General features: G+C 45.5%; 2 protein-coding genes across 6 annotated transcripts in view; one reads left to right on the top strand and one right to left on the bottom strand.

Annotated features, from left to right (window-relative positions):
• The window catches only part of HMBOX1 (homeobox containing 1), a 112,125-nt gene extending 93,537 nt beyond the window's left edge, over positions 1–18,588 (bottom strand). For 3 of the 5 annotated variants that reach the window (XM_042883576.1, XM_042883575.1, XM_042883570.1), the window contains exon 1: positions 18,285–18,588. The gene's annotated coding sequence lies outside the window, so the exon portion shown is untranslated. Of the gene's footprint in view, positions 1–14,012; positions 14,055–17,842; positions 17,905–18,284 lie in introns of those variants that run through there. The other 2 variants (XM_042883572.1, XM_042883571.1) reach the window with 2 other exon arrangements.
• Positions 18,589–18,839: 251 nt separating this feature from the next.
• The window catches only part of INTS9 (integrator complex subunit 9), a 69,038-nt gene continuing 62,375 nt past the window's right edge, over positions 18,840–25,502 (top strand). The window contains exons 1-2 of the mRNA XM_042883508.1: positions 18,840–18,925; positions 22,043–22,170. Coding sequence (XP_042739442.1) covers positions 18,917–18,925; positions 22,043–22,170 — 137 coding nt within the window. The 5' untranslated portion in view covers positions 18,840–18,916. The remainder of the gene's footprint in view (positions 18,926–22,042; positions 22,171–25,502) is intronic.

The raw sequence follows: 25,502 nt of genomic DNA on the forward strand, positions 1-25,502 counted from the left end.
TTAAGTACAGTTTAGTCTGCATTATTACCAGAGCATTTATTGTTGCCTTTAAGACAGTTTCTTTAAGATGCCACACATGATAAGAGAAACACTAACTGTTCCCCCTGCTGCCTGGAGCTGTGAGCCCCCTGTTCAGCAAAAAATATAGAAAAAGAAAAAAACTGTACCCCCCAAAGTCATGACTGGGAAAGCAGTAACAACAGAACAGAAACAAGACAGTAGACGCTGGAAAAGCAGCTTTTTCCTTCTTACTTATCTTCCCTTGCTTACCAGTTGATCTCATAACCGCCTTTTATTGACCAGGAGTTAAATCCCTCTCAGCAGCCAAATTGTTCTGAACAAAGCCCCAAGCACTACCAAACAACTCCACCCACTGCTCCTCACCTTGCCATTCACTTCACCACATTCACTTCTGATGGGGTGAGATAAAAAAAGAAGCTATTTGTTTCCCTAAACGCAAGCTCTGATCTGGTATCAAACACTTTTCAATAAATGAACACACATTCTCAGCTATAAGTCACACATACATTATTCTAAGCAATAGAGCCCAAGGAAAGCTATCAATTCTCATTACAGCCCCACGTGGTGGCAAAACCCATCCCTTACAGATGGAGCTACCAAGGCAGTGGGCTGCACCCAGTGTTGCAAAACCTGCCTGCTATCCACAGCCTTTCCTTTTGCCTAAAGAGGTTTAAGTTCATATTTCTTAACTCTAAGAAAGAAAACAATCCAGCTTTCTCAGAGCAAACCCATGGGCCACTTGTAGCCTGCTACCACTTGCATGAATTTGTGTTAGAGTAAAAAAGCCATTAACTCTTTCAGTAAAACTTATTCTTAATTCAAAATAGTGATTAAGAAGAGCCGTACTTCTTCAGCTTCTAAGACGAGGCTGGGAAACACTGACAGCAGTCAAGAACTAGCTCATATCCAGAGCCCAGAATACTTGATTTTGCTTAAACAAGGTTCCTTGGTTCTTTGTCTGTCTTCTGATAGCCCAGCTAGCCTGCACAGGAACAGAGAAGACCCCCAGCAGAGAGGGAAGATGAGGATGAGCAGCTGGTAGGAAATATCAGTGAAGCCCTTTCCAGGGGGTTGACCTGCCTTAGGAAGTGCCCCTTCTTTACTCTATTCCTTGCCCATCCTCCAGGTTACCCACACAGTTTCTTTGGTTACTGCAAAAACTGAAGTTGTGCATACAAGCAGCAGCCTTCAGGCATAGCAGTATACACTCTAGCCAATGCTAGCCAGATAGGTAACTGCATCAACCCCAGGAAGGGACTTTGTCCTTTCTGTGAGAATATTACTGCATATTCTTCGGAATATTTACATGTAGGACTGTTCTTATCATCTACACAGGCCTGTGAGTTCCTGTCACTCTTTTGCTCAGCATGGAAGCTCATATGCAAGAGTAGAAGTTTGTAAATACACACACAGATGTGTAGAAACAGAGTAATAGATAAACAATTGTACCGTATAAGGCCATAATTCCACCCATCAGGAAAGAATGGGAGTAACTCCAGGTAATGAAACTGTTCATACATATTCACACAAATAACCTCAGCCTCGGTCCTGACATTAATACAAGAACAGTCTTATGCAGCTTGAAATCTTCCCCTGGAGAAACAACATCGCAAGAGCAGAATGAAAGGAAACAATGCGTAGAAAAGAATGATTGTAGCCCTGCCTGCTATTTAAGCCAGGCTGATTAATCTTTAAGATCTAGCAGCTTTTCAGATTTTTGCCTCTCCTCCCTCCCCTTTCTTTTTATCAGTGGTTTAAAGTAACAGCATACTGGGCTCAACTACACCCAGGACGTACACACACAACTCCCACAGTCCAAAGGCAACAGAGCGCATAAAAACCAGCCCACCAGGGCAAGTTCAGAGCGGAATAAAACTTAAGGGAAAAGTGGCACGAATGGATCTCAAAGGGATACCTCAAGATGAGTAAGCACAGCCCTGCAGAAGCCATGGGACAGCAAGGAATTTTGCTGTTATTGAACCAGAGCAGTCGAGGTTCACGCCTACAGGCTTTTCCCTGCAAAAGTAAGATCTGTGTCCTGGCAAGGTGGGAAAGGAAGGGAAGGAAAACAACATATTATCCAATGACAGTTTGCTTTCTTTCATGTGCTCTGAAGTATGTGTGGCAAGGTGGGAAAGGAAGGCAAGAGGAAGTTATTCAGTGAAGAAATATGAATGAACAGAAGGCCCTTATCAGGATTGCTCCTGTAATACCTAGAGCAGGGCTGCTTTGTTCTCAGCAATGAGCAAACACACAGAGACAGACCATCCCCTTCCTGGAAACAGCCTCCAGCCTGAAGCCCCAACTGCAAGGCTGGTTAGAATAGCCTCGGCCATGTTCTCAGGCCTAGCTTTAAGCACACAGCAGTGCTCCAGCAGACCAGTGGGACCCCATTTATGTGGAACACACACAGCAGAACCATGCAAAAAACCACCCCAAATTAAGCAAGAAATACGGATCACAGTGCTGAAGATTTCACCTAGGGAAGACAACAGAGAAGCAGACCACCACCAGTGACTGGGATACAACCCCACACCTCAGCTCAAACACAACCTAAAGGCTGTCTGCCTCTGCTAGGAGAACACCTACATAAGACAAATTGGTGCCATGCACATGTTCCACAAAACCCCAGCTTACACAGTAAAGAGAACATATATTCGCTTTGATCTCAAGCTGCCCCATGAATCTTTAATACCACAGGTGTAAAGCAGGAATCTTTGGAGAGAAATCAGCAGAAGCAGTGGAACTCGAGCATGCTACTCATTTTGGGTTAAGAAATCCATTTCCAATACATTCCTGTTAGAACCATTAGCAGTTTCACACAAGGAGGAATGCAAATGTCATTCACAGCAGTGTAGCTGCAGATTATTCTTCTCAGCCTACCACTCTCCCTTGCTCTCTCCAAAACAGAGCAAGTAAGGAACCATTCAATCTATTTTGCTGTCTTTTGCTCCTATTAACAGAGATGATGCTCAGTTCAGATGCTGCTGTCTTCTCATTTTGCTTTTTGTTGGAAATAAGTCTCAATTTTTCTTCTCTTCCTCTCCCAGGAAGAACTTTAAACCAAAAGTGCTACAGAAAATAGGTCTCTACAAGGTACCACAAATAGGTTACAGTTTCAAATGCAAAGGGACAAGGAAACCGAAATGTTTTTACATGCCTACATCAAAATAAAATCAGAAAAGATAAACATGTGGTAAAAGGTACTATAACCCTTGTGCTTCAAATGATGTAACTAATGGAAACAACATTGCAGTGCTGTTTCTGGTTCCTTTTCCCTCAGTTAAAGAATTAGCACTGCTGTACCGGGTTAGAAATGGTGTTTGCACATATCCTGTACAAAAGTAATGCTTTAGGTAAACTGAGAGGCAGCCATGCTCCAAAACTCTGAGGCTGTCAAATACATGGGGGGGAGGAGGGGGGGAAAAGAAAGGTGAGTGTCCTTACTGAAGACTAGAAACTCTCCTAGAGAGATCTCTGTAGCCACGAAAACAAGCTCACGTTGTGGCATTTTCATAGAAAAATGGGCTTCAGAAAATAGTATTGGTACAGAGAGCATGATCCAGTATGAGGGGACAGGAAAGAAGACATGATTGCAGTGCTAATGTGATGAGCAAGAGAACGGAAAGCCTACTGGGATCTAAAGGTGTCTAACTTAGAAGGGAGGGAAATGACAAACAGCACTCACACCACACCAAAAAGCTACCAACAGCTCAGAAAACAAACTCAGTTTTCTAAAGGACAGCAGACTCAGTTCTTACGTACAAAGAGTACACAGAACAGGAGTTAAACAGTAACTGAGAGTCCTATAGATGTTTGCAGATAACCTAAAATGCAGAGACTTGCTGCTGTTGTTCTGTAACACTCACACTACTTTGGACACAGAGATGCAACTTGCTTTGGAACCTGCTTTGGCAGGGGGTTGGACTCGATCTCTGGAGGTCCCTTCCAACCCCTACAATTCTGTGATTCTGTGATTCTGTGATGCAGTTTGCCAGACTTGCACGTGTCAGTGAAAAGCTGGGCTGTGCACACCTGCCCACTGCCATCACCCCTCGGGAGGCCCTGCAGCCCAGGCAGCAATTTGTGTGAGTGCTGCCCACCCACTGTAGGCAGAAACTGCCTGGGCCAGACCAGATGTGAAGCTGTGCACAGGTCTGTATTATCCCAGCCAACTTCGTGTGAGCCGAGTGTGCGACTGAACACGGACATCAGTGAGGATGGCAACTTCAGGAGGGGGGAAGTGGGGAGAGACTGCTTACTGTCCAGCAGAGGTGACTTAAATGACAGTATCTGTTCACACCTTAAGTGGTGGTATGAAACAGGACTGAATGGTGCCATCAGAAAGAAAAGAAAAAGAAAAAAAGTGACTTAAAGGCACTAAGAACTGAACTATGAACATCTCACTCCGCAAAGGGTACCCAGCCTCCAGGTATGCAACACTGAATAGGTGAACACTGCAATGGTCACAGCTGGGAACGGCAGCTTGTTTAGACAAAGGCTCTATTAAGGATTTAACTTGCATAGACCCCTCTTTGACTGGAATAGATGGGATACAAAAGCTATACTGAAAGCCTGAACCAGGCTGTGTGGATATCTTCAAGTACATACTGGTATCAGTGTTCACCCCGTCCTTAGAATCATCCCTCAGCATCCACAGCTGCACTGTGCTTTAGAGAAGGCAAACTTCTGACCTGACCAGCACTGCCTTTCATTTATTAAACCTGATTTTAACACAACTTGGACTCCACATTGTGACGTGCACCTCTGAAGTAAATCTTACCAAGCTCATCTACCTATATTCAGCGAAGCACTGTTACTGTAGATGAGGGTCTTGCTTAAAGCTGTGTTTTCAAGACATGCACATACCCTTATTTGTAGGCACATTCACCAATGCAGCAAAGCAGGAACCTCACTTAATTCACAGAAATCTGCCACATTAAACTCGTTAAACAACTGCTTTCTACTCTCCCCTGTGCCAGGCACAGACAGCATTAAGTCCAGCAGGACAAATCTATCCCAGAGCTACTATCAAAGACTTTAGAAGGCCCACCTTTCAAAAACAGGAAAAGGGAAAGAATAGGGGACAGGATGAAAAATGCCAGGGTTTATCTATACAAAACAATTATTGTAGTTTCTCCATTTTACTGAGTTTCCCAACACCACTGAATTGCTCAGGTTGGGCTGCACCTCATTCCCTGACAATGCAATAAATAAATGTGCAAGCACAAGATCCACGCGGATCTTGTTGGTACTGGTGCAACACATGGACTACAAAGATATTTCTTCCCCTAAGAAGACGACCTTTCTAAGGACTATGAGGCAGGCATTTTGATCTAGTGGCTTCAGGAACCTGAGAACATCACTAAATCAATTTTGTGGCTGACGGAAGCTCCAGTTAAAATGGGTTTTAAGCTTTGCCTATAACTGGAAACTAACTGCAAAAACACAGGAACAAGTGTGAAAAAGATTATCCATAGGTGTTGAGAGAAGGGGTAAGAAAGAATCAAGATGCAATGGGAGAAGTATTAACTTCAGCTTAACTGGATTCTGTGAACACCAGGCATGGACAAGACTCCCAGTGCTCTGAATGCACACAGCTCAGCCCCAGCACATCCAAAGCAATGCAGAAGGGCTCAGGACTGCCCAAATCACATCTCCAACAATTGTACCTCAGAATTCACAGCTCCTCTCTTTAACATTTAAAAACTAAATTACATTTGCAGCCACGATGTGCTGATAACACTGCAGAGACAGCCCGGCCCTGAGCCTGCCGTCTTTTTTCAGAAGTAATTCTTAACAGAAGCCTGAAGGACCATTCTGTTCATACAGTTGTTTGCAGGACATTTAACACATGCTGTTAATAAGAAGGTCCATGCTACGGACTTGGATTTCTGGAGTGGGCAAGGAGGAAAAAAAAAGCATTTCAATTCCTGCACTGTGCAGTTTTCTATACCCAAGAGACTGCAACCATGGGAAGCAGCACCCAAGAGGGCACCAGAAGCAGATTTCCAAGCAGACTTTACTATGAAGGGCAGGGGGGAAGGCTGAAAAGTAAATTGTTTCATCAAATAATTGCAGGAAGAGCCAGTGTCTCCTTTGGAAAGTGAACAGTAAGCCCGTCAAAAGCAAAAAAAAACAATGGAGAATTAATTACGATTAAGTATGAAAGGTCTTAGAGCTCTGTGATCACTTGTTAATTAAAAAAGGAAATTTCCTTAATAGAGTTCCAGTTTAGTTGTTGCAAAACCCAGAGAGAACTTCCACTACCTGTAACATTTGTTATATCTTGTTTTAAAGGCTCACACACAAAAAAGCACTGAAGCTTCATGGAAATTAAAGACATTCTGCACTAGTTTTATTCCACACTTAGATATCTGAACTCACACAGAACACAAGAGAACCTTCCTCAACTCGTGTTGTTTTCGCAGGTTTGACAAATCACAGAACAGTAAATGGCTTACTATCTAACCTTTGTTAGTGTAAAGGAGCTCCTTGAAGGAAGCTTTGGAGGGGCTGAAAGAGGAAGGTTTTGTTTTGTTACCCATTGGGTAAGAGGCAAGACACAGTTCTGATGTGCAAGAGGTACAAGCAGCAAGAGTGCAGGCAGTTCCCCTTCATCTGCTGCTCCTCCCTTTCTACTAAAATGTCGACACTGGAAACAGTAAACGCACCTTGAGCTCCATTTCTGCTCCCTCCTAACCGGTACATTCTATGAGGGACAGAAGAAAATGAAGGCTTGCCCTGCCTACCTTTCCCACGCTGTTCTGCAAAACAGGGGATAGGAAAACCTTCCAGAAAAATCTGGACTTGTAGCACCCTATCATGGCTGGAAGATCCATGTCCTTTCAGAAAAAGTTTTCCTCACAGTGTGTACAAGCCACTGATAAAGGAATCCACATAAACAGCATCTTGGACAGAGAACCATTCAAAGGAGAATAAATGAAAGATAAAGGAGACTTAAAGGCTTTAAATCCACCTTTCCACTGAAGTGGGGCATCCTTCTGAGGGCCTGAAAGTAGGCAGCTCCATCATATCACTGCTTTAAGGCTTATAACACCTTTGCTGGAGTGAGGTTCCAGACAGCAAGTCCTTTAGGAACAGGAGAAGCAGAGAAGGCAGCCACAACTGCTTCACAGCCACAACTCCAAATCACAAGGCATATCTAAATAATCTGAGGCTTGAATCTGCCTCAAAGACACGCAGAGCTCCTGCATGCCCTATCCCATCCAAGATGCCATTTGTAGCAAAGCTTCTACTCTTGAAACTCACATTTTACATTGAATTGAAAAGGTTGGAGATAACTTCATGTTGCAGTGACTGAAAATGGAGTAGCTGCACTACAGCTGGCACCCTCAGACATCAGCCACATTGTTTAGAAAACAATTTTAAAACGTCACCCTTGTGTACTGAGTTTTAATAATTTTGAATGATACCTCATATGCTAGATGCATAAAAAGGTTAAAGAAACACGGTTTGCATTTTAAAATGCTTTAGTGAAACCACATGAATTATCTTTATTAAATGAACTGAACCTTGTTGTGTCCTCTACTGAAAGATTTTTGTATTAATCATCCTCATTCCGCATTTTTTTCCACCTTATGTTATGAGAGGGAAACAAGCATTTTTGCATTTATAGCTCCTAAATGGTTTCTCAGTATGGAATGAAACAGCCTGTGATCTCAACTATCTGAATATGAAAACAAAGAAAATATTCTCTACGCACATGCAAGATAGCTACTACTGTCAAAAGGTGGCTTAGTCCTTCATCAGATTCTGGTTCCACGCGCTCAGCCAACAGGGATTCCCATCACTCCACTGCCTTCATTTCATCTCAAATAGCCAAAGTAAGACTACACTGCCTAGATGCTGTTCAAATCCACTGCAAGAAACAGAGGCATTACATTAGATGTCAATAATATATGTGGTTAAGAAAAGGTATTTAAATACATACGTATATCTTTTCTTTTTTAATTAAAAAGACAATTTCGAATCCAGGTTGTGAACACAAGTCTGTAAGAAAGCAAGCAAAATTACAGAGTGGAGATGCTGGGTTTTTTTAGCTAACTGCAGTTCTATTAGCTAACTTAACCAACAACCTACTTTCATTCTTATCAAAGATACTTGCATCCACTGCTAGTAAATGGATCTGCTGTCTGCAAACTAGACAGTTTCAGCCTCCTGATAAGCAGTGAATTCGGCCCTTCAGGATCATGAAGCGTCCGAGCACTGGAATTTTAACACCTCCTTGGAGCAATATTTAAACCGATCATCAGTGTAAGCAAAGGCAATCTAAACGGAGTGCCTTGATGGGCACTAAGTCTTTACCTCCAGAGCTATCTTCTGTCTGCATACTTGTACAGTGCTTAGCACCTCAGGGCCCAGCTCCAGTAATGCTCTCAAACCGCAATCACGTCACTCTAATCTTCATCTTAAGTATTTTATCAGCAATTTATGAGCAAGCTTAACCCACCTAAGCAATCAAGTATGAAGACCAAAAAAAGAACTGGATCCCAGCTTTCCAGTTATACAAGCCTCAGAGCAGGGAAGATGACACCCAGCAAGTTCAACATTCCAAAAACAAAATTCTGTGGAAGAAGGGGAGGTTGGAAAGAGAAAAAAAGAGGGATGAGCTTCTCATAGCACTGCAATGCCACAGGAAAGCGCCACGTTTAATGTAATCAAGCTCTACATTACAGCCATATGGAAACAATTTCAGTCAATAAACAACTCCTGCAAGAAGACAGAGGAACAGAAAAATCAGATACCGAGCTAGTGAGGAGGCAGGAAAGCCGCTGTAAGAAATATTTACATCCCACAAAACACCACACGTTTCTGAGTGTCTCTTACTTGTCTTAAAAAACATCACTGGGCCGCACCTCAGACTTCAAGCAGTAAAACAGCACAGCTCTTTTAAAGTACCTTTTCCAGCCTCCAAAAACCGTGCCTCAGTCCGCCTCTCTTTTGTGCCCCCTTCCAAACCTTTTTTCAAAGCCTATCTCTCTGGCAGCTTTCCCACCAATCGCCAGAGAGGAAGCAGACATCCCAAACTCCAGATACGCACCCGACCCCTCTGCATTTCAGCTGACTGGACTGCAGGGTTCAAAACAGATGCTTTTCAATGGAGCAAGTCCTTTCACATACCTTTTAAGAAAAGGAAAAAAAAGAAAAAGGAAAGCCAACAACAACAAAGCTACCTACATCATTTCTTACTGACAATGGTAATGATTTAAATGGCATTTAAATCAGGTTTGGTTTCAGGATCCCCTATGATACACCGTCCTAAAAAGCAACAACATAAATACTGCCTCTCTACCAGAAAGAGACATTCAGTGCAGTACTGATTACAGCTGCAACACGGAGGGAGTAAAGGCTAAATCAGTTTGGCATAGGAAGAGGCAATTCAAAGGAACAGCCAAGTGAAGGCAGCTGTGTTTTTAACAAAAAGTAACCAGGCACACTGCTACGAATAGAACAGAATTGACTTGAGTGTGACAAGGTGACACCAATATTTACCAGAATACTGCCCATGGAATGAACTGAGGGCTAACTCACAAGTGTCTCCCAAAGTAGGTACCTGTAAGGGTTAGGAAGTTCTCTTCTCCCACCCAGCTGTGCAACCTTCCAGATGCACCATGGCATCCCCAAGAGCACTGCGCTTTTGTACTTGTGGACATTCAGGAATAAAACACCACAGCACGTTCCTCGTAGCAATCAAATGTTTTTTAAATGAGGGACTCTCTAGAACCCACCATTCAGGATGGCTGCTCATGCTAATGCTCAAAAAGGGGATGGAGCAAACCCAGAGCGCTGTGCAGTGGCCAGCAGCGTTCCAGCTCAGGCAAGCCAACAGAGAAAAGATTATCCCACTAAGGAATTAGCGAACAGGGACAGCAGTAATGCCAGTCAGCATGTACTCGTGGAAAAAATGCCTTGATAAAAGGCTAACTTCACTCCTTGAGATTACAAATGTAGTCAAACAGAATGAATTATGCGCACAGAGTGTACTTGGGTTCCAGTGGAGATCCACATCAGCTGCTCCATATTGACTAGTGCTTTCTGAGAGCTGCCTGTTAGTGTTCTTCACGTGCTCTGGTACTGCACCATGTCAATTCTTTTTTGTCACTAAATTTCAAGTCTGATGCAGTTCAACGCTTTGCACTGCAGATAGAAATCTGTGACGGTCACCACCATGCCTGTGGGAGCAGTACATCACTGTGAGGAAAGGACAGCCAAAGAAAGAGGTCCGAATATCTGCTTCAACCGTGCCCAGAAAAGCAAAACGTATCTGAAAACAAAGGCAAATTCGTAAACTAAGAAATGCCAAACAAAACTGATAAGTGGCAGACTTTATTAGGAAGAACCTCAGGGTCACAGCAGGATTCCCCTATGCAAAAGGGGTCCTACAAACCTTATAAACAGCTGCATAGTAATAAAGGGTCACTGCACCTTGATAGTCTGCATGGATAAGAGGCAGACTGGAACACTTACCATGTTTGGTTTCCACTATGCTAAAAATAAATGGAGACCATGAAGAATCACCGGATGATCTGAGTGCTGGAGAAAATGCCTCAGAGTGAGACTTAAAAGCTCAACTCTGTTTCCTTATCAATTGACTAACGTGATTACAGAGTGTAAGTACCTTCATGGCAAGAAAGCACTGGATACTAAAGGGCTCTAATCTTGTCAGGAAAGTCATAACAAGAACCAGCGGCAGAAGTTAGACAAATTCAAATTAGAAATCAGCCACTTACTTGCAGCAGTGAGATGGCACACACTACCAGAAGCGAGGAGTCAGAAATTACTGGAGATGGACATTCAAGGCTGGAAAGTTATCCAAGCTTTTTTTCTTTGGCAAACATTGGTTACTGGTCTCAGTTTCAGAGTAAATGATTAAAATTTAAAGACTTGTGATATAAAACATATAAAACATATCAGACAAGGCGATTTAATTGTCTGTTCTCACCTTAACTTTTATGAATCTCCAATACGTTAACATCATTCTACTTCTACGGGTAGGGAAATTAAGGAGGGAGGGATAAGTTTCAAGTTCAGTAAGTTCCTTCTTTTTCGGATCGTTGTCTGTATCACTACACAGCGCTGCTCCATCAAGCAGATGGAGCCCCTGTGAACGCAGTCAGAGCAAAAACCACCATGAGGTCTGGAAACAACGCATAACACAACTGGGCCGAGCAAACGGGTGATGAACTGCTTACCTCTCCCATCTGTGGCATGAAAAAAATCAGTATTAGCTTCAATAACTACTTCTTATTCTGTGTAAATACACTTATGTCATTCATGTTTATGTTACCGAGAGCAGCACGCACCACCACCCAGCCAAGAACCCTCAAATACTTTAGGAACATGCAAACATCTCAACAGCCCTGAAAGGATTGTATTCATACTACATGCCGGTACACAGGCGAGTCAAGAAGTTTGCCCTGGGTCATAAAGCAAGACTTACGGCACAGCCTAGAAACGAGGGAGCCTGCTGACATCTCCCTGCCAGAAGAACTTTCCTTTTCAACCTTTGAGTACTACTACATGTCAGAGCTGTGCACACCCAGCTCCAACTCCAAAGCCCCGCCAGTGAAATCACAAAGGGACTTCTAGTGAAAGCTGACATTGTAACCAGAGAATCTGATCATGGCAGAGAAAGTGTCCAAAATAAAGGTCAGAATAAATACCCAAGTAGAAACAGCGCTTGTATTTTATGAACTAACTAAATGCTTTCTGCTTCCATCAGTATTGCAGTACTGCTGGAAGAACAAAAAGCAGATTCAGGGCTTGCTTCAGAGCGCATAAGAAATGGGCAGTTCTAAATGCAGGAAATGACTATATGCTACACTTCCTAATTGATACGACATAGCTTATCAGAAGAATAAAACCAGCTGCTCACAATGCTCACTGAAAGCACAGCCCACAGTATTGTTTCAGTGGGAGTTGTTTTATTGACAAACTTCAGAAAGTGAAAAGGAAAGAAGGTTTCTGAACTACTAAGTTCAAAAGGGGAGAGGAAACCAAAGCCAGGAATTCAAGGCAAGAGAGATTGAGATGGGGGTATTCAGAACCAAACATAATTAATATATTTTGCATGCCTGGCTCGCAAATCACTTCCTTACTCCAATATTAATACCTCATCTACAACCACAGCAGTGAATGGGATTTCTATAAATTTAATCTAACCTCCATAGATTCCTTACACGTACGGAGAACAAAAGAAGGCCCCTCCATCTATGGAGCACATAATAAAATCTGTTTTCCTCCGGCTGCAAAAAACTCTTTCACAGATCTGAAAGCAACACCCAACTCACAAGGCAAACAGCAGCTGGAAGAAAGCATTGCCAACATGCTGCAGACACACACACAAAGCCAGGTCCCTGCCCAGCCAGACCACAGAAGTCCTTTTGGTATATATATGTATATAAAACCTGATTAGCTACACCTGCTGATACGTTTCAGGACAGTAACTGCACTAAAACCACCATAAAACGAAATAAACGTTCCTATGGAAATTCTGTAGGAGAAAGAGTTAACTGACCTTTCATACACTGGGGCTGCATGGAAAGACGAAGCAGAATTCGCTCTGTCACAAGCACTCCACTACAGCAGTTCCCAGTTTTAAGAGCAGTTTTTAACTTCAAACTCTGCACGCAGCTTTGATTAAAAACTGGGAAAATGAAATCTGCACACAGATGAGAAGAGTAACCAGTCCTACATTATTTAGTACACAAAGAAGCACATCAAACCAGCAACTGCTCAATATTTTGGTGTCCAGGTTAACACGGCGCTGAATCAAAACTGTAATAATCATGCATGTGCATTCTTAAAGATCTCAAGTCCAACACTGAAAAATTCCTATTAAGCAAATAAGAAAAGAAAAGCAACGCAAGAAAAAGGTGCATTCCTTATGGTCTTATAAGAAGACTTATCCCAGTGCTTCTTTTGGTCTGATAGAAAGGGAAATAAAATACCTAACAGCTTTAAAAGCAATAAAATTAAGAGAATAAATGAGGAAGACAAGTGTCAAACCACAGAAGTCAATGGAAGATGGGAAATTCTCCCATTGCTGTAAAATAAATAAATAAACCTCACTGACTCGGGCATTTGTGCTGAGTGCATTACAAGATTAGCCAAGAAATGCCATGTATTGACAGCATATTAGTGTATCACAGGTGTAAATGTGCGGCAGCTGGGGAACTGAGGCAGCTGTGTACAACTGTCACGGACTCAACGTGTGGCTCTGAGTCACTCAGCCTCAGTTTCTCTACCTTTAAAATACCGAGATCTTCATGAAGTACGTAAAGATTCGCAGGCAAAGGTACAAAGTATTCCTTTATCAGGGAGCAGTAAAGGAGGACAGTGGCTCAGCCATAATGAATCAAATCTGAACCAGAGTCCTGCTCCAGCAGTGCACCACACAAGTGGTGGCCATAAATCGATCACTTCTGATTAGGTTAGGCTTTACGACGCAGTAATTGTGATAGCAGCAGTTTCATAACTGTGAAACGAGCACTTTGCTCAGCAGCACATTATGCAGGAAGCCCGCATGAACAACGACCTCTTTGGTCAACCTGACTGCACCAGCACAGAACAGAAGCATCCCAAACACAATATATGATTTTTAAGGTTCTCTACCATATAAGCTCCCCCGTTTGCTTTCACGGCTGCAGGCTAACCCAGTCGAGTGGGAGGAGAGGGGAAGGAAATCAAACAATGCAATTCTTAAGAAAGACCAGAATTCAAGCATTTCTATCTCTCTGCAGCAGGCACAGCACAGAAATAAACGCATTTCTCACAGTGGCAAGATGAAATTTTCACTTGGCCGGCAACTGCAGAGCCCATTCCCTGCTCTTCTCTGCGGACCACATGACCGCCTCAATGCATAAGAACATTTTTTGTGCCAGCTTGCAAAGAAGACCACATAGTTAATAGTTTGCAACCTCCTTTCCCCCAGAAGATCTTCAGTGTTGAGTAACAAAATTCCTCACATGATTTCAATGAGAGGGTTCACTTGTCAGAGGCTGCTCCGAGATAGTATCAGATGTCAGGGAGGTGCTGTTTAGACGAAGCTTTCCAACCCTTTCCTTGCAAGGCTCAACTGAAAAAGAAAAAAAACTTCAGGCTATACTGTTTGAAACTGGAAGAAAGGAAAGTAATCTCTAGACGTTATTTTTAAAACGTGGAAGTAAGCCAATTAACAAGGGGAGGAAGAAACACTGCAATTAAAACCTCGACAAACTGGAGATCGAGGACTGATTGCTGCCACAGACTCCATGCAGGACCCTGAGCATCTTAATCCCTCTACACCCTGGTTTGTCACCTGTGAAACCAAAAATAACACTTTCTTTTCATACCTTGTTATTCCTGCTTGCTCTGTTCCCCAATTTATAAGCACTTGTCCAAACATTCATCTTTAGCATGAACACTGGAAACGGCATTCACAGCTAACATACAATCAGTCTGCATGACTGAGTGCTCAAATGTGAACTCTTAGTATACTTGGCTGCCCAGCTGCCCTCATCTCTGTACATGTCAGAAAGCAGTTCTAGTCAACAGAGGAACACCAGAATGCTAAAATACAATTTATTAATAATCTAATTTATGAAAAGAGCTCTCAGGATGGGAGTTGACCAAAAAAATTCCATTTCTCCTATTACCTCCTAAAATCCCACTAAAATCATGCCATTGGTCTCACTCCATTGATAACACACAAGATAATATTATCAGCATAGGTATAATTAAAGGGGCAATCCCACGAGGGCTCACACGCAGATCCAACGCCTGCTCCATTAAAACCAGCATCAAGTGAAATCGACTTCAGCGACTTGAGAAGTGTCAAAGCTGCAGAAAGGAAGGGGAGAAAGGACGACACGCTCCTCTGCAGCAGGAATCTCAAGTTGGCAGCCCCCCTTCAAGAGCTCCATTTCAAACCCTAAACTTTGCATGAGGTGAGAACTCCTCGCCACAGATCCCAGTGCTGGAACGTGTGTTTCTGTAGTGCCCTTAAAAGCTCAGCACAGAAATCACAGTAAAACACAAGTTGCTTTTTTCAGATTCAATTGCGCAGTTTGTTTGATGGAAATCTGTTCATGTCCTCCTGCATACCACCAAACATCTTCAGAGGTGCCTTTATGAAGCGGACGGGGCCGGGTTTTTTATTGCTCGTGCTTCTGTTTCATTCATTCTTCCAACTCCTCTCCCAAACACCGTATCCTAAACGCCCAAATCCCATCTCTGCCTCACTGACGTTCAACAAAGTGCAGTCCCAAACGTTAATGACAGAAAACATCCGGAAATTCATGCTCACTGGAAATTAATTTTATTAAAAATAAAAACCATGTTCAAAACCAATGTCAGAAGCCCCCACTTCCCCAGCTCCAGACACCGAGGAAAACACATCAAACACTTCCATGAACCACGGATCATCACTGTAAAGTAAACGCTTCATAATAAATTCAATTTCCAAACACTGGACAGCTGTGAACTTCTAATATCGCCTTGAAAGAGACCCATAAGGCTCACACAGAAACTGCTCAGAAGTAGCAGTAAGCTTTCTGCAGCAGACACTGGCTCCTAGTTCTGTGGAATTACCGTATCGCAGTACTGAAGGGATGCATATTTTCTAGAAAGGTCAACAAAACATAAAAGAATTGCTCAAGACCGCTTAATGAAGTAGTTGTAGAGAGAAACAGGCCTCATTCACACAGTATTTCCTTGAAGATTTCCTTACCATTCTTTAAATACCCTGCAATTTCACCTCTGGTAGCATTCCTGTAACACAGCTGGCAGTCTGCATACCACAATGTCGTCTAGACCTGCTCTGAACAGAGTTGGATGACACAGGAGTAAAAATGCTGATGCCTGTTCGGGTGCCTGCGCTGTGCTGAAGGAACGAAAGGAGGAAGAAGAGGCAGAGCTGAACGAGACACAAGTTCCTTGTTCCTCATCTCACGCCCAGGCTCCTCAGACAATCCCGTCAACCATACAGAAAAGTTGTGGCTGTCATGGGGCTAAGGAATAATCTTCACAGAAGGGAAAAAAGCATTCCCAAAGCGCTGTTAGCTGATACAGCATCGAGCACCGCTCTTTCACAGAGGTCTCACAATATGCAGCTAACAAACACATCCCTACACTGCTGTATCCCATCCATTTCTCACTTCTTTCCTATTTCCCACCCCCACCTGCGCCTCAGAAATGTTTTCTTAGCAATTTGGAAGAGAAATGGCAAAAAGGAAGATGCAAAACACAGAAATAAATTAAGTTTGTTCCCCGCTGCTGAACGATTTGGCCGTACCATGACAAGAGAAAAAAAAATGTTGAGAGTGATAAATCCATATATACCTACTCCAAACTACACCCGACATCCCGAGGGACCCGATGTAATGGTAAATAAATATAGATGCAGCTCCTACTAATGAGGTAGGGTACAGCAAGGCCAAAGCAAATGCAATCATCTCGGGGAAAAGAACTGCACAGGACTCCTCCTCTCCCATCCATGGAGGAAATCAAATACCAGCCGCACCATCCCAGGAAGAAAGCAGTGTACCTGATGAGCCCTGCAGCAACGAGCTGCACGGGATGCAAGCAGGTACTTCAGGGCTCTGGGAGCCCACAGACCGTCTGCACAGCACCGAGCCTTTCTCCACCAGTTTTCCCTTCTCCAATACAATGTCTTTTACATGCTGTCTTACAAGCAGATTGTAGTTTTTCCCCCAGTTTCCTTCCCCTCCATCCCTATACAGTTGGATCAGAGGGGGGGGGGGGGGTGCACGCAGCAGCCGGGGTCCATCAGATCGGCTCCCACGTTGCCAAGCCCTGGCCATCTGGTTAACACTTTCCTCCCTACAAAGTTTAAACCTTCCCAGCTTCAGCTCACGTGCGTTCTGTACTTAAAGCCACTTATCTGTAGTCCCAATGAGCACAAGAAGAAATTAAGATACAGCCGGCTCCGCAGCCGGCGTGCTTACAGCCTTTATTTTCCTCTTCCTTCTTCCCTCCCCATCCCCAAAAAAACATTTTGTCCCCTGCACATGGGGGGAACAACACCATGCAGCCACAGCTTTTTCCAGATCCACTGGAAAGAAAGGGGAATAAATAAATAACCATTCCAAAGAAGTACTCTGCAAAACAACCGAAAAACCCACCAGAGGTGGAAGAACTCAGCCCAACCCGCCTCGAATTTGCGATTTGAGTCGAAAAAAAACAAGCAGAACAGTACAGAAGTCGGGTTGGCTGAGCCCGGGAGCGGAGCAGGTTGGGTGGGCAGCATCCCCTGTCCTTTCCCCGGCCACGCTGGGCTCAGGGCTCTGCTCAGCCCCGAACGAAGCCGGGCACCCACAACGCAGCACCGCAGCTGCTCTCCCCGAGAAGTAAGGAATAAACAAGCGGCTGACACCCCGCCCAAACCCTCCGCACGCGTTTTTAAGAACGATTTCTCGCCGGCTCCTTCTCCCCATCCCGCACAAACGAATCCATTCGGGTCGACGCCTTCGCCCTTCCCGAAGCCCTCCCGCAAAGCCCCGGTAGCGGTGTGCCCTTTGGCCCCCCCCCCCCCCCCCCATATATCAGTAGGAAAGCCGCGGGGTTCACCCAGAATGGGTGATGGGTCCGTCGGGGGTCGGATCCCGAAAAGGAAAGAGGGGAAAAAGGGCTGAGAGAGAGAAAAGAGAGATGAAGGAGAGGGCCCCCCAGCCCCGCTCGGGGTTCGCAGCCCCTCAGGCGGCCCCAGCCCGAAGTCGGCAGCCAACAACACCAAAACAAGCCGAAAAAAAAAAAAAAAAACAAGAATAAAGAAATAAATGAAGGAGCCAGCACCCACCCAGCCTGAGGGGAGTCCGCCGCCGCGAGTTCGTCCTCCCCACGCCCGGGAGCGGAGATTGGGGGGGGGTTGGGGATGTGGGGGGGTGTAGGGGGGGGGGGTGAAACAAAACAGAATAAAAAGACGAAGCTGCAGCAGCGAGCTCCCGGAAAGCCGGGGGCACCTTCCTGCCCACCCCGCGCCGTCAGGAGCGGCGGAGCCGCGCGGCTGCAACTCGGAGCGCCCAGGGGGCTGCGCCCACCCCCGGCCCGCGTCCCCCTCCTCACGCACCCTCGGCTCTCCTCACGCCGCGAATCTCTCAGGCGGAGGGTGAGGAGGAGGAGGAGAAGAGAACGGGGGGGCCCTTCCCCCTCCCACCCTCCCTCCTCGCAGCCCACCCACCCGCCCGCCCTCTCCCCTCGCTCAGCCGCCCCCCCCCCTTTCCCCCCGCACCCACACTCACCTCCGGGTGCCGGCGGCTCCTCCGCTTCACCATTGAACGGCCGCCCCCGGCGGGGAGCCCCCCCGGCGTGAGGGGAGATTAATGGGGGCGCAGCGGGAGGAGAACAATAGTGGGGCGGAAAGCTCTCGGCTGCCGGAGCCCCCCCCGAGGACGGGAACCCCCCTCCCCGTCTCGCTTTCCCTTCCTCTCTGTTGGGTGTTGTTGGGTTTTTTTTGTTGGTTTTTTTTTTTTTTTTTTGGCTCGCTCACACCAGCCTGACTGTCTTTGTCTGTCTGACAAGCGCCATGTTGATATCAACATCCGAGCTCCCACCTGCTGCAGCTGTGAGACCCTGGGACTTGTAGTTCCCCCCTCCCCAGGGTGACGGGGAGCGCCGCCGATCGTGGACTTCAACTCCCAGCATGCCCGGCGGCGCGGCACGCCACGGGAGAGCGGGGAGAAGCGGGGCGCGGACTACGGCTCCCATCATGCCTCGGGAGGAGCAAGGTGAAACGGAGGGAGGGCGGGCCCGACCATGACGTCATCGCGGGCCGGGGGACTACAAATCCCGTGATGCTCCGGGGCGGGAAGGGGGAACGGGCAGGCAGGAAGGTGGGGGCAGGGTTGTCCCCGTAAATAGAGCCGGGTGAAGCATGAAGCTGGTGAGTGGTGGGGGCTGCTGAGCGGTGAGCTGGGCGGTGAGCTGAGCGCTGATCTCTGCGCTGGGTTCGCCCTCGGGCTGCGGTACCCGTGGGGTGAGGGTGCTTCCCGCCGAGTTAACGGCGCGCTGGGGGGAGCGGTTGAACCGACCAGAATCGTCCTCCCGCCCCTCCTGGGGTTGGGTGAGGGGCAGGCGGGGGGGTTGGCACCTGGAGGTGTTTCTACAGCAGTACGCCGTCCTGCGCGCGTGGGGCTTCTGTGGGGCTGCCCCAGAGCCACGTCGCCACGGAAGTTGTGCTGTGAACGGGAGCTGAGGAGACGAGCAGCGTTTGCTGTGACATCAAATGTCCGATGCGTTTAACCTGATGTCAAACGTAACGTTGTGGGTTTGAGGCTAAGGAAGCTTTATGGAAGTGAACTTGACTTCTGGGCTTGTTTTGAGACTTAAAGTTCATCGCGTTTGTGGTTTAATTGTAAAATTAGTTCAGCAGGTGGCAGAAAAGCTTGATCCCACGTGATGTGGGAGATGGAAGTCTGTGTGTGTGGATGAAGGTCCTGGAGCGTGTCCAGAGAAGAGCAAAAAGCTGATGGGTCAGCCTGGGGCAGGGGAGGCTCAGAGGAGAGAGATATCATGGCTCTGTGCTGCACCTTGAGAGGAGGTTGTGGTGAGCTGGAGGCCAGCCTCTGTTCCAGCTCACAGCGATGAGATGAGAGGTGTTGGCCTCAAGCTGTGCCAGGAGAGGTTCAGGTTGGGTATTAGGGAACATTTCCTCTCAGAAAGAGTGACCCTGTGCTGGCACAACCCAGGGAGGTGTTGTGGTCACTGTCCGTGGAGGTGTTCCAGAACCGTGGGGATGTGGCACTGAGGGATGCAGTGGGCATGGTGGGGTGGGTTGGACTTGGAGACCTCAGAGGTCTTTTCCAACCGTAATGATTTAATGAATGCTTGTGGTTGGAGAAACTGGGAAAGCGTTTCTGGGCATGGCTGTGGAAGCTGATGTTGTAGTGTAGGGGGAAAAGCCAACTGAGAAATCTTTAAATGAAGACCAGTGGGAAACTTGTTGTTTGTAGAGTCTTGTACAAGGGTAGATTGAGGGGAAAGTTTGGTGGGGGATTACAGGCTGTCTGCCATCATTTCAGTGTTTTTAGGCCTGTGTCCCACGTTTGAGGACTGGTGATTGTAAGAGCAGATTCTTCACTTTGTATTTGGTCTGGAGATAGGACTGAATCAGGGGCTTGCAGAGAAAGGGAATTGAATGCTTTCATCCTCCATTCATGTACATTTGCTTTGAATTTGGAAGAACAAGGCAGAGGTAACAGCCTGCAGGCCTGACTCAGAATCCAGTGAAAAACTCCAACTTCAACAAATTTAGTGTGCTTGGGTCCGGGCAAATCCAGTTGAGAGAACTGGATCCGTGGGTAACACCGGAACAAAGCGCTGCAGTATTTGTTGGCTTCAGTTCAACTTGCAAAACTTGGAATGTTTTGGAGCTGCTAGCTTGAGATGTCATCTCTTTTTTTTTCTGTCACTTTGCCATATATGAGCTCACCAGTGACGTTTGGAGCTGGCGAGCCCTCAGCCTGAGCCAGATGTCTGCTGAGAGCCAGGCTGTGTGAGGGCTTCAGCCCCTCGCCTTCATCTCTGTGCCCTGCTCTGCCAAACTGCCATCCAGTTTAGAGAGCACATCAAGGGAGCTGTGCACTGAGATGGGCACACTCATGGTCCTTTATGTTTTGTGTCACTCACAGAGTGACAGCCAACCAAATTCCTTGTTTGTACATTCACTTTTTCACCAGCTTGGTTTATCAAGCTTTCTTAAACTTTGGTAACAGCAGACAAAATGTAATGTTGCTCCTTAATAATTAAGACTTAGTGAACTTAAAACAGAGGACTGTGATGCTGTTAATTTAATATTTGAACGTTAGTGGGCTTTAATATTTAAATATAATTTAAAACAGCTTTCTGATGAATGTATGTAAACAGTCTCCTTGGGAGTCGTTAATTCAAACAGTTGCAGTCCTGTGTTAACATATTGTGTGTGGAGGCAGAGAAGGAAATGATTAATCTACCTTCTTTTCACTTGTGGAAAGCAAGCATAAGGAATAAATGCCTTAGAAAATGACAGTGTTTAGTGCAGTGCATGAACAACAAGTTGATACTTGTCATCTTAATTGACCAAACCTCGAGTTTAAAAGCTGTTTGACCAGCTGAGAGTAGTTGTGCTAGGGGATGCCCGGACTTTGAGATGCAACATCTCTTATTCCTGTGGTCTTTGAAGAACCATTGAGTACCTAGTGGTTGCTGTCCTGTGCTCAGACATCTCTGTTTCTAATCTCACGTTTTAAAGGTATTTTTATTCATCTCTCTTCTTATTCAAAGCTTCAGCTGCTCCTGTGCCTTGTTAAATGCTTGCCACTCTCTGTACTGGAGATGGCTGCATCTCAATGATGCGTCGCAATGATGAGTGCCCAGCACATAACCTGCTTACTGGCTCATTAACCCTGCAAAGCGCTGGGGGTTTCTCAGTACATAAACTGTTCCATTCAGGTTGTGGTGGTCCATTCCCTAGTGTTTCCTGCTTGAGTTTAGCAAGACAAAAAGCAGGTGAGAGCATGCCCTCGAGCTGCTGCACTGCACACTGCAGCTTCCTCGGCGTGCTCTGCACCTTGCTTCTTTGTTAATTCCTTAAGGAAATGTGACTTGTGCTCCTACAGCAATTCTCTGTTTCCACGCCAAGTAATTCTTGAGTTTGCACACCGATTTCAGCTGAGTTTTGCCAGTAGGACCGAGTTGTAAAGATTGTCCAGGATCTTTGTGAAAATGGGTGCTCGTGGAAGAAAGGTTCTGTATGTGTCATAAATTAGAGAGAGCTGCTACTCTATCCATTTGTCCTTTGTGAGCAGAAAACCTTGTGGGAAGAAAATCTGCATCTTAATACCCTGGCGTGGGGAAATTCCAACGAATGTCTACTTTTGAGACAATAATTCACATGAAACCAAGAGTTTCATTCTGGCATGCATGAAACTGTGCTTAAAAATGAGGGAGGAAAAGTCCATTTTCAGGGGATTCGGTCTGTTGGTAAAGGCCTTGAGGAACTCATTTCATATTCTACTTTCAGTACTGCCTGTCGGGACATCCCACCTTACCATGCAACGTGCTCAAGTTCAAGTCCACCACCATCATGCTGGACTGTGGACTGGATATGACATCTACCCTCAATTTCCTGCCGTTGCCACTGGTTCAGAGGTATGTTCTGCAGCCTGTGAGCACTTAGTTTGTGTCTTCTTGGGTTGCAGTTTGAGTGCTCTGCATGAAATGGTATATTGGAAGGAGAGGGGATGAGTACAAATGAACTGCATCATCTGATATCATAAATAGACTTTGTTCACTTAAAAATTCTCTTTATCAAAATAACGTCCTTTGGCTCAGTAGACGGAAGACATTTTATGGATTTATTGATTGGTTTTTCTAGATAATTTATTCTAAGCTTCAGTAAGGTATTGCTGCAACTGCTCAGCACAAGTGAGGTCACATATCTGTCATCTTTCTGGCTTCTTCATGCAAGATGAGATAAATGGGTAACTGAGATGGAGTGCAGGGAGCCCGGCAAGTACTGTTTAACCACCATCTTCTCAGGCTTTTTGTCAGAGCGTGGGCTAATGCAAAGAAAAATAGCACTTAACCATCCTCCTTAGTTGACTTCATGGCATAATTGTTCCCTTTTAAAATTTAAATAAATAAAAGTGCAGTGCACACTGGAATGAAGCAGCAGTGAAGCAAAAGTAGTTCAGGAAGAGAATCCTGAGATCAAAACTCCTTCTGTGCTCTGGCTCACAGGTAGTCTTTTCCTGGATTTGTGAATGGATTTGATGTTCAGAGTGATGCATGTCTTGCATTAAGTGGAACAGATTACAGTCCCACTGTTTGGGAAGGTGGGAATGAGTAGATCCTGGTGGTGTGAAGCTAGCAGGAGTTTTCACAAAAGGCTCTTAGTGACTTTGATCCACAGGGAAAGAAGTGAGATGCGTTCTGGGTTCAGGGGAGGCTGGGTTGAAAGGGCCAGATTGTGACAGGGAAGGGAGTTTTGTAAGTGACCTAATGAGGTTAAAGCAGATGATCAGCACTTTGTACAAGTTGCTGTTTCTTGGAGAAGGGAAGCATAGACAACACAGGCATTATTCTGAAAGGACATGGAGTTCCAGGCTCTGTGCAGTGAGCAACAGATGCCTAAAGGCAGATCTGTGTGATAGTTTATTTTTGCTAACTTAAATATTCAGGAGCAGTAGTAGATTTAGGAATAATAAGAAAAAGAAAGGGTGAATCCAGCTGCAGACAATTCAGTTCAATGCAATTGCCTTGCATTAGCTTCTCCCCACTCCTGAAAGAAGAAAGAAATTGAAAGGGGAGCAAGTAGCAAAATTAGGTGATTGGACAAAGGCTTAGGAGGTTCTTAGAACTTCAGGCATCAGTGCTCCCCTGGGATATGCCAGCTTTGTCTCCTGATAGCAGACCCTGGGAATGAACAGCCAAATTGCAGGTCACAACCTGGAATTCCCCAAGTACCTCCAGAATGTCTGCACTAAAATGACTCAAACTCAATAAGAAAGGATGTCAGATTTGACCCCTGATGGCCCAGAGGAATCCAAGCAAACAGTTGGATTTAAATCTAATCAATCATGTGGGTAAGGTGATTGAACACCCCCTACAGCAAGGATTGTCCTAAGTACATGGACTTGGGCAAGTAATTGATCTCTTCAGTATTCCACAAAGCAGGTGTCCTGCAGGGAGCTGTGGAAACGAGCTGGAAACATCATATATCTGGTCTCTGTTACCAGGATGTCTAAATACCTCTGCAACTGAAATGTGTATTACCAACATAGTGTGGGTAGGTGATAGAAGCTGACATTGCCATCATTTTCCAGGTGACAGACTAAAAGAAGGCCTGACTGAGGTCTTTCATGATGCTCGTAGCAGAGCAAGAATTTGAATTGTCTCAGACCTCAGGTTATTACCAGCTGTATTTCCTCTCATAATGAGGAGTGCTTCTTGCAACTAGGCTGAGACAGACCCACACAAAACCATGACCAGAGGGGAGCTACGCCTCTCTCTGCTGTCTTGAAGCCAGAGTAGGATCCGTGCATCTGTGGAAGTAGGATCCATGAACCACTTGGGCCCTGCAAGTGCTTGTATGCAATCTGCAACAGTGCCCTAATAGTTACCTCTGCTATTACAGCAGGTCTTTGCTATGCAGCTAGAGCCGCTGTCCTGCCTCACACAGGACCCTCCTTGAGCAAACATTTTGAGAGCCTGTCCTTTCATCTGTGAGAAAGGAAAGTGCTGTAGTGTTTGTCTCTTTAAAAGAACTGGACTCTTTTTAGAATTCTTTGGTCTTCAGCCCATCAAAAGATATGTAATTGCACCCTGGAAATGGCAGTCCTTGTTCCCATCAGCACATGGAGCGTGCACAAAGTGCAGCGGTTGCCAAACACTCCAAGCCAGTTCCTGTACTTTAAAGGAAGTTTGTTAACTGGAATTTTCTCCCCTGTACCAAAGTCAAATGCAAAACTGCAAGGTGAACATGTGGGAAGCTCTTAACCTTTCCTGTCTAGCCATGACACACTTGCTCATGTTATTTATGTGACAGTTCTAGCAATTTTGGATTAATCAATCACTCTATTACAATGTCAGAACTATGTCGGCAGGAACTGTGTTTCTTCTTGGCTTCAAGGTAAAAGTCCTTTCTGTCCTGTGTTGCATATTCCACTTTTCCTCCCGCCCTCAGGAGCCATCTACTTATTTTGCCTCTCTTAACAACATTGTATTCTCTTCAGTGGATGCCAGGTTTAGTGCTCGCTCATTAATAAGGCAAAGCCACGTACAAGGCTAACTTAGGAGAGGCATGGCCAGCACATCAAGAGGAGTTTATTCCTCTTGGCTTCATGCTGGAGAAAGCACAGATTGATCCCAGTTTGGACTCCCAGCTGAAGGAAGGTGCTGAGAGACTTGAGAGGGTCTTCCAAGGGGTCTGAGATGATTGGGGTTCAGAGCCCATGACTATACTGAGAGGTTGAAGAATTGATCTTATTTGATCCAGCAGATTGGAGGCTGAAGGAGGAGCTAATAGCACTCTGCATCTACCTGGAAGAACCATAGGAAGAATGGTTAAACTCTTCTCAGGTGACAGTGCTGGGGGGGGCAAGTAGTCATGGATTGCTACTTGAGAGCCTCAGATTGGACATTAGCATTTCAATGATGAAGTTTCTCCTAGTTTCACACTTCTAACCATTCCCAGACTCTCTGGAATCTCATCCTTCAGGCATTTGCAAGTTGCAGTAAAAGAAAGCTGTGACTGACCCGGGTCGGCTCTGAGGGTGTACTACAGACCTGCCGACCTGCCCTTCCAACCAACGTTTTGGTCCTTTCCTCCTCCCCTCCTTTACCTGCTACATTTGCTGCTTAGCAGGGTGCTTTGTTGTTGCTCTTTCCCAGCTTTTCCCTTTACATCATCTGCTCTCCCTACAATTTTCCCCACCCATCTCTGAAATACAGTACTCAATCTGTGCTTTTGAGCACGTCCA

This window comes from Lagopus leucura, unplaced genomic scaffold (genome assembly GCF_019238085.1).
Source record: "Lagopus leucura isolate 7727_CA_CO unplaced genomic scaffold, USGS_WTPT01 Super-Scaffold_100038, whole genome shotgun sequence".
Lineage (NCBI taxonomy): Eukaryota > Metazoa > Chordata > Aves > Galliformes > Phasianidae > Lagopus > Lagopus leucura.